At 55.2% G+C, this 10,000-nt stretch overlaps 1 protein-coding gene across 1 annotated transcript in view; it reads left to right on the top strand.

Annotated features, from left to right (window-relative positions):
* LOC130079594 (1-phosphatidylinositol 4,5-bisphosphate phosphodiesterase beta-1-like) overlaps positions 1 to 10,000 on the top strand; it is a gene marked incomplete at its 3' end in the record, with an annotated part of 31,454 nt that overhangs the window by 10,180 nt on the left and 11,274 nt on the right. Inside the window, exon 8 of the mRNA XM_056244907.1 lies at positions 3,663 to 3,817. Coding sequence (XP_056100882.1) covers positions 3,663 to 3,817 — 155 coding nt within the window. The remainder of the gene's footprint in view (positions 1 to 3,662; positions 3,818 to 10,000) is intronic.

Genomic DNA, 10,000 nt, shown 5'->3' with positions numbered 1-10,000 from the left:
CGACTCACTCGATACCTCACAGGTCAGCCAATCAGACGACTCACTCGATACCTCACAGGTCAGCCAATCAGACGACTCACACGACATACCTCACAGGTCAGCCAATCAGACGACTCACACAACACCTACCTCACAGGTCAGCCAATCAGACGACTCACACAACACCTACCTCACAGGTCAGCCAATCAGACAACTCACACGACATACCTCACAGGTCAGCCAATCAGACGACTCACACGACATACCTCACAGGTCAGCCAATCAGACGACTCACACGACACCTACCTCACAGGTCAGCCAATCAGACGACTCACACGACACCTACCTCACAGGTCAGCCAATCAGACGACTCACACGACACCTACCTCACTGGTCAGCCAATCAGACGACTCACACGACACCTACCTCACAGGTCAGCCAATCAGACGACTCACACGACACCTACCTCACAGGTCAGCCAATCAGACGACTCACACGACACCTACCTCACAGGTCAGCCAATCAGACGTCTCACACGACACCTACCTCACAGGTCAGCCAATCAGACGTCTCACACGACACCTACCTCACAGGTCAGCCAATCAGACGTCTCACACGACACCTACCTCACAGGTCAGCCAATCAGACGACTCACACGACACCTACCTCACTGGTCAGCCAATCAGACGACTCACACGACACCTACCTCACAGGTTAGCCAATCAGACGACTCACACGACACCTACCTCACAGGTCAGACAATCAGACGACTCACACGACACCTACCTCACAGGTCAGCCAATCAGACGACTCACACGACACCAACCTCACAGGTCAGCCAATCAGACGTCTCACACGACACCTACCTCACAGGTCAGCCAATCAGACGACTCACACGACACCTACCTCACAGGTCAGCCAATCAGACGTCTAACACGACACCTACCTCACAGGTCAGCCAATCAGACGACTCACACGACACCTACCTCACAGGTCAGCCAATCAGACGACTCACACGACACCTACCTCACAGGTCAGCCAATCAGACGACTCACACGACACCTACCTCACAGGTCAGCCAATCAGACGACTCACACGACACCTACCTCACAGGTCAGACAATCAGACGACTCACACGACACCTACCTCACAGGTCAGACAATCAGACGACTCACACGACACCTACCTCACAGGTCAGCCAATCAGACGACTCACACGACACCTACCTCACAGGTCAGCCAATCAGACGACTCACACGACACCTACCTCACAGGTCAGCCAATCAGACGACTCACACGACACCTACCTCACAGGTCAGCCAATCAGACGACTCACACGACACCTACCTCACAGGTCAGCCAATCAAACGACTCACACGACACCTACCTCACAGGTCAGCCAATCAGACGACTCACACGACACCTACCTCACAGGTCAGCCAATCAGACGACTCACACGACACCTACCTCACAGGTCAGCCAATCAGACGACTCACACGACACCTACCTCACAGGTCAGCCAATCAGACGACTCACACGACACCTACCTCACAGGTCAGCCAATCAGACGACTCACACGACACCTACCTCACAGGTCAGCCAATCAGACGACTCACACGACACCTACCTCACAGGTCAGCCAATCAGACGACTCACACGACACCTACCTCACAGGTCAGCCAATCAGACGTCTCATACGACACCTACCTCACAGGTCAGCCAATCAGACGTCTCATACGACACCTACCTCACAGGTCAGCCAATCAGACGACTCACACGACACCTACCTCACAGGTCAGCCAATCAGACGACTCACACGACACCTACCTCACAGGTCAGCCAATCAGACGTCTCATACGACACCTACCTCACAGGTCAGCCAATCAGACGACTCACACGACACCTACCTCACAGGTCAGCCAATCAGACGTCTCATACGACACCTACCTCACAGGTCAGCCAATCAGACGACTCACACGACACCTACCTCACAGGTCAGCCAATCAGACGTCTCATACGACACCTACCTCACAGGTCAGCCAATCAGACGACTCACACGACACCTACCTCACAGGTCAGCCAATCAGACGTCTCATACGACACCTACCTCACAGGTCAGCCAATCAGAAGACTCACACGACACATCAGTCCACCTATAGACATTAGTCAGGGCTGATGTCATACTGAATGTTCCCCAGGCTGTGAGGGATAGACCACAGTCTTTACAGTGTCATGGACTGTATAAAGATCACGTCACTTTCAAAACGCAGAACTTTCAAAAGTGTTTTATTGGGTTTTTATATACTGTAGGATTTTTGGAAAAATATTTTGTCAGTTGAACAATCAGCATGTTGTTAAACAGCAGTACGATCCATTGAAAACATCGTATTTCTGTCTCTCACAGAATCGTTTTCATTCCTGTCATAAATTAAACATTACATTATCATCGTCACATTATCTGAACAAAATATCTTCCTCTTATACATATGAATTTTGAGAGAATGTGTCTCTTTGGCCAGCAAAGGTGGTAAGAATATCACTCTTCATCCCAAAATGTGTTTGTCATTCATGAAATATAAAATCCCAGCCTCAGGCTCTATAGCCGCACAGCGCTGCTAGTGTGACCCACGACAGTTAGCAGTGAATGCCGTAATAAAGACCACAACCGTCAGGGATTTAGTTTGGGTTTTTAATTGCTGTTTCTGTCTTCATTCCGGCTAAATGAATAATTGGATGTGAACATAAAGCAGATGTTTAGCCTTTGAACATGAACTACAGTGAGACCAAATGCTCAGAAATATCCAAATAATCCTCAATGTCTGTCATTTGTGGTCTGAACATATGATCCAGTATGAATGTTTTTTCAGATGCTAATGCATTTAGAATTAGCCATTCGAGTGAAGATGGACTCTAAAATGTCCCGGCGGTTTTTGCACTTACTTAGTTGTAGAATTATTATATTAATGTCTGTATCATTTGCGCTAATGGCAGTACTTCAATTAGACATGGTTTCAGCACTTGCAATCAATATACTCAAATTAGCAATAAAACACGAGATGTCTTACTAATGCATTTTCAGATTCATTTCTATGAGTTCTGTCAATTATGTCAATCAGACAGGAAGTACATAATCGCTCAGAAATGTGATTTCTGTAATGACCGATTCTCCACCATTAATGGCTTTGCGTTGCATTTCTTCTCAGCTGATGTACATTAGTGTTGCAAGTGAAATGCTATAATAACTTTTACAGTTTGCATACAATGTTATGAGAGCAAATAAATGGACGGATCAGCTTTTAAAAGGAGGAGAAACACGTGCTCTATGTGTCTACTGTCTCCTTTGGCTTTTGTCTTGCTTAGTCGGGGACATTTCATTTAATATTCAACAATATTATTGATCTCCTGCATTGACACCATTATATGAGAACTGAACTGAGCTGGACGATGACATCACAGTTTTCTCCAGAGTGGCTATAAATATATAAATTTACTAAATTAATAACTTTTTTACAACAGAAATGAAACATCACTGAACTGACTTAAGCTGGACTGTGACGCTATTTTCTTCTGGAAACAAACTCTGCTGCATTATTTTCCTGTTATCTCTGTGAAGCTGCTGTGAAACTCTGTGTTGTGAAAAGCTCTATATAACTAAAGGTGACTTGACTTGTCTGTGTGTGTCAGCGGGTCAGCTGGCGGGAAACTCCTCAGTGGAGATCTATCGGCAGGTCCTGCTGTCCGGCTGCCGGTGTGTGGAGCTCGACTGCTGGAAGGGTCGGACTGACGAGGAGCCGCTCATCACACACGGCTTCACCATGACCTCCGAGATCTCCTTCAAGGTACACTGACAGACAACAGCCGTGTTTCCACCGTCGGGCCAGTGCGAGCGGGCTTTAATTGGGCGGCAGGGCCTATAGCCTCGGGTCTGGAGCACCGAGACCAAAACACACTGCATTTACACCGTCAGGCCAGTGCGAGCGGGCTTTAAATGGGCGGCGGGGCCAATAGCCTCGGGTCTGGAGCACCGAGCCCAAAACACACTGCGTTTCCACCGTCGGTCCAGTGCGAGCGGGCTTTAAACGGGCGGGCGGGGCTAATAGCCGCGGGTCTGGAGCACCGAACCCAAAACACACTGCGTTTACACCGTCAGGCCAGTGCGAGCGGGCTTTAAACGGGCGGCGGGGCCAATAGCCGCGGGTCTGGAGCACCGAGCCCAAAACACACTGCGTTTCCACCGTCAGGCCAGTGCGAGCGGGCTTTAAACGGGCGGCGGGGCTAATAGCCGCGGGTCTGGAGCACCGAGCCCAAAACACACTGCGTTTACACCATCGGGCCAGTGCGAGCGGGCTTTAAACGGGCGATCGGGGCTAATAGCCGCGGGTCTGGAGCACCGAGACCAAAACACACTGCGTTTCCACCGTCGGGCCAGTGCGAGCGGGCTTTAAATGGGCGGCAGGGCCTATAGCCGCGGGTCTGGAGCACCGAGCCCAAAACACACTGCGTTTCCACCGTCGGGCCAGTGCGAGCGGGCTTTAAACGGGCGGCAGGGCCTATAGCCTCGGGTCTGGAGCACCGAGCCCAAAACACACTGCGTTTCCACCGTCGGGCCAGTGCGAGCGGGCTTTAAATGGGCGGCAGGGCCTATAGCCGCGGGTCTGGAGCACCGAACCCAAAACACACTGCGTTTACACCGTCAGGCCAGTGCGAGCGGGCTTTAAACGGGCGGCGGGGCCAATAGCCGCGGGTCTGGAGCACCGAGCCCAAAACACACTGCGTTTCCACCGTCAGGCCAGTGCGAGCGGGCTTTAAACGGGCGGCGGGGCTAATAGCCGCGGGTCTGGAGCACCGAGCCCAAAACACACTGCGTTTACACCATCGGGCCAGTGCGAGCGGGCTTTAAACGGGCGATCGGGGCTAATAGCCGCGGGTCTGGAGCACCGAGACCAAAACACACTGCGTTTCCACCGTCGGGCCAGTGCGAGCGGGCTTTAAATGGGCGGCAGGGCCTATAGCCGCGGGTCTGGAGCACCGAGCCCAAAACACACTGCGTTTCCACCGTCGGGCCAGTGCGAGCGGGCTTTAAACGGGCGGGCGGGGCTAATAGCCTCGGGTCTGGAGCACCGAGACCAAAACACACTGCGTTTCCACCGTCAGGCCAGTGCGAGGGGGCTTTAAATGGGCGGCAGGGCCTATAGCCTCGGGTCTGGAGCACCGAGCCCAAAACACACTGCGTTTCCACCGTCGGGCCAGTGCGAGCGGGCTTTAAATGGGCGGCAGGGCCTATAGCCTCGGGTCTGGAGCACCGAGCCCAAAACACACTGCGTTTACACCATCGGGCCAGTACGAGCGGGCTTTAAACGGGCGGGCGGGGCTAATAGCCTCGGGTCTGGAGCACCGAGACCAAAACACACTGCGTTTCCACCGTCAGGCCAGTGCGAGGGGGCTTTAAATGGGCGGCAGGGCCTATAGCCTCGGGTCTGGAGCACCGAGCCCAAAACACACTGCGTTTCCACCGTCGGGCCAGTGCGAGCGGGCTTTAAATGGGCGGCAGGGCCTATAGCCTCGGGTCTGGAGCACCGAGCCCAAAACACTGCGTTTACAGCGTCGGGCCAGTGCGAGCGGGCTTTAAACGGGCGGCGGGGCCAATAGCCTCGGGTCTGGAGCACCGAGACCAAAACACACTGCGTTTCCACCGTCGGGCCAGTGCGAGCGGGTTTTAAATGGGCGGCAGGGCCTATAGCCTCGGGTCTGGAGCACCGAGCCCAAAACACTGCGTTTACACCGTCGGGCCAGTGCGAGCGGGCTTTAAACGGGCGGCGGGGCCAATAGCCTCGGGTCTGGAGCACCGAGACCAAAACACACTGTATTTCCCCCGTCGGGCCAGTGCGAGCGGGCTTTAAATGGGCGGCAGGGCCTATAGCCGCGGGTCTGGAGCATCGAGCCCAAAACACACTGCGTTTCCACCGTCGGGCCAGTGCGAGCGGGCTTTAAACGGGCGGCAGGGCCTATAGCCTCGGGTCTGGAGCACCGAGACCAAAACACACTGCGTTTACACCGTCGGGCCAGTGCGAGCGGGCTTTAAATGGGCGGCAGGGCCTATAGCCTCGGGTCTGGAGCACCGAGCCCAAAACACACTGCGTTTACACTGTCGGTCCAGTGCGAGCGGGCTTTAAACGGGCGGCGGGGCCAATAGCCTCGGGTCTGGAGCACCGAGACCAAAACACACTGCGTTTCTCCCGTCGGGCCAGTGCGAGCGGGCTTTAAACGGGCGGGCGGGGCTAATAGCCTCTGGTCTGGAGCACCGAGACCAAAACACACTGCGTTTACACCGTCGGGCCAGTGCGAGCGGGCTTTAAACGGGCGGGCGGGGCTAATAGCCGCGGGTCTGGAGCACCGAGCCCAAAACACACTGCGTTTCCACCGTTGGGCCAGTGCGAGCGGGCTTTAAATGGGCGGCAGGGCCTATAGCCTCGGGTCTGGAGCACCGAGCCCAAAACACACTGCGTTTCCACCGTCGGGCCAGTGCGAGTGGGGTTTAAATGGGCGGCAGGGCCTATAGCCTCGGGTCTGGAGCACCGAGCCCAAAACACACTGCGTTTCCACCGTCGGGCCAGTGCGAGCGGGCTTTAAATGGGCGGCAGGGCCTATAGCCTCGGGTCTGGAGCACCGAGCCCAAAACACACTGCGTTTCCACCGTCGGGCCAGTGCGAGTGGGGTTTAAATGGGCGGCAGGGCCTATAGCCGCGGGTCTGGAGCACCGAGCCCAAAACACACTGCGTTTACACCGTCGGGCCAGTGCGAGCGGGCTTTAAACGGGCGGCGGGGCCAATAGCCTCGGGTCTGGAGCACCGAGACCAAAACACACTGCGTTTACACCGTCGGGCCAGTGTGAGCGGGCTTTAAACGGGCGGGCGGGGCTAATAGCCTCGGGTCTGGAGCACCGAGACGAAAACACACTGCGTTTCCACCGTCAGGCCAGTGTGAGCGGGCTTTAAACGGGCGGGCGGGGCTAATAGCCTCGGGTCTGGAGCACCGAGACCAAAACACACTGCGTTTCCACCGTGGGCCAGTGCGAGCGGGCTTTAAACGGGCGGGCGGGGCTAATAGCCGCGGGTCTGGAGCACCGAGACCAAAACACACTGCGTTTCCACCGTTGGGCCAGTGCGAGCGGGCTTTAAACGGGCGGGCGGGGCTAATAGCCGCGGGTCTGGAGCACCGAGACCAAAACACACTGCGTTTCCACCGTCGGGCCAGTGCGAGCGGGCTTTAAACGGGCGGGCGGGGCTAAAAGCCGCGGGTCTGGAGCACCGAGACCAAAACACACTGCGTTTCCACCGTTGGGCCAGTGCGAGCGGGCTTTAAACGGGCGGGCGGGGCTAATAGCCTCGAGTCTGGATCACCGAGACCAAAACACACTGCGTTTCCACCGTTGGGCCAGTGCGAGCGGGCTTTAAACGGGCGGGCGGGGCTAATAGCCGCGGGTCTGGAGCACCGAGACCAAAACACACTGCGTTTCCACCGTTGGGCCAGTGCGAGCGGGCTTTAAACAGGCGGGCGGGGCTAATAGCCGCGGGTCTGGAGCACCGAGACCAAAACACACTGCGTTTCCACCGTTGGGCCAGTGCGAGCGGGCTTTAAACGGGCGGGCGGGGCTAATAGCCGCGGGTCTGGAGCACCGAGACGAAAACACACTGCGTTTCCACCGTCAGGCCAGTGTGAGCGGGCTTTAAACGGGCGGGCGGGGCCTATAGCCTCGGGTCTGGAGCACCGAGACCAAAACACACTGCGTTTCCACCGTTGGGCCAGTGCGAGCGGGCTTTAAACGGGCGGGCGGGGCTAATAGCCGCGGGTCTGGAGCACCGAGACGAAAACACACTGCGTTTCCACCGTCAGGCCAGTGTGAGCGGGCTTTAAACGGGCGGGCGGGGCCTATAGCCTCGGGTCTGGAGCACCGAGACCAAAACACACTGCGTTTCCACCGTTGGGCCAGTGCGAGCGGGCTTTAAACGGGCGGGCGGGGCTAATAGCCGCGGGTCTGGAGCACCGAGACCAAAACACACTGCGTTTACACCATCGGGCCAGTGCGAGCGGGCTTTAAACGGGCGGGCGGGGCTAATAGCCTCGGGTCTGGAGCACCGAGACGAAAACACACTGCGTTTCCACCGTCAGGCCAGTGTGAGCGGGCTTTAAACGGGCGGGCGGGGCTAATAGCCTCGGGTCTGGAGCACCGAGACGAAAACACACTGCGTTTCCACCGTCAGGCCAGTGTGAGCGGGCTTTAAACGGGCGGGCGGGGCCTATAGCCTCGGGTCTGGAGCACCGAGACCAAAACACACTGCGTTTCCACGGTCAGGCCAGTGTGAGCGGGCTTTAAACGGGCGGGCGGGGCCTATAGCCTCGGGTCTGGAGCACCGAGACCAAAACACACTTCGTTTCCACCGTTGGGCCAGTGCGAGCGGGCTTTAAACGGGCGGGCGGGGCTAATAGCCTCGGGTCTGGAGCACCGAGACCAAAACACACTGCGTTTCCACTGTCGGGCCAGTGCGAGCGGGCTTTAAACGGGCGGGCGGGGCTAATAGCCTCGGGTCTGGAGCACCGAGACCAAAACACACTGCGTTTCCACTGTCGGGCCAGTGCGAGCGGGCTTTAAACGGGCGGGCGGGGCTAATAGCCTCGGGTCTGGAGCACCGAGACCAAAACACACTGCGTTTCCACTGTCGGGCCAGTGCGAGCGGGCTTTAAACGGGCGGGCGGGGCTAATAGCCGCGGGTCTGGAGCACCGAGACCAAAACACACTGCGTTTCCACTGTCGGGCCAGTGTGAGCGGGCTTTAAACGGGCGGGCGGGGCTAATAGCCGCGGGTCTGGAGCACCGAGACCAAAACACACTGCGTTTCCACCGTCGGGCCAGTGCGAGCGGGCTTTAAACGGGCGGGCGGGGCTAATAGCCGCGGGTCTGGAGCACCGAGACCAAAACACACTGCGTTTCCACCGTCGGGCCAGTGTGAGCGGGCTTTAAACGGGCGGGCGGGGCTAATAGCCGCGGGTCTGGAGCACCGAGACCAAAACACACTGCGTTTCCACTGTCGGGCCAGTGCGAGCGGGCTTTAAACGGGCGGGCGGGGCTAATAGCCGCGGGTCTGGAGCACCGAGACCAAAACACACTGCGTTTCCACTGTCGGGCCAGTGTGAGCGGGCTTTAAACGGGCGGGCGGGGCTAATAGCCGCGGGTCTGGAGCACCGAGACCAAAACACACTGAGCTCTGCAGCGCTTCACTAAAACACACCCGTAACACACCTCTCTGGAACAATGGCACACACACCCATCATTTCGCCCACTAATGGAAGATTTATCAGAAAACTAATCAGAAAGAAATCACTGGAAACAGCGAGATCGCAAAACGAACATGATAAAAGCGACCGTTTGCTGGCAATTTTGTTGTTTACTTAAAAATGTAAAACCCAAGCATTGATGTTTTACCACAGGTTTACAATAAAAAGTGATACATTGATCATAATGAATTAAGTTGTGTCAAGATTGCACATTAGTCATACAGAAATAAAGTGGTTTACCGTTATTTCACAAAAGATAGAGGACACACGTTATTCAGTCGCGTCTGTTTCTGTTTAGTTGCAGTCACAGGACAGTGTTTACATCACATTTAGAAAGAATTATCATTTTTACAAATATGCCTCCAAAAATACGACCTGAGGAGCTTTAGCACTCTCTCCCAGTACGGTTATATTTTCAGTCAGAGAAACGTTTCAGTCAGAGAAAAGTTGCTTTATTTTATGACATATGCGGAGCTAGATATGGATATCAGTCCGGTATAAAGAGACGAGACGCACTGACAGATAAGATAAAACATGATTGTGATAGCCTATGATTTGTCTGATTTCTTCAAGCGATCATATTTACCATGTTTACTATGCGCACATAGTCCTTTGCATTGTGTCTAGATGTTTCTGCCTTATACAGTGATCAGAATCCACATCACAAACAACGTTTTCAAACATGAAAGT

The sequence above is a fragment of the Rhinichthys klamathensis genome, unplaced genomic scaffold (assembly GCF_029890125.1).
Source record: "Rhinichthys klamathensis goyatoka isolate OS25496 unplaced genomic scaffold, OSU_Roscu_1.1 h1tg001145l_1, whole genome shotgun sequence".
Taxonomy (NCBI): domain Eukaryota; kingdom Metazoa; phylum Chordata; class Actinopteri; order Cypriniformes; family Leuciscidae; genus Rhinichthys; species Rhinichthys klamathensis.
The sequence above is the reverse complement of the archived record's forward strand: the minus strand, read 5'-3'. Positions and strand labels throughout refer to the sequence as shown.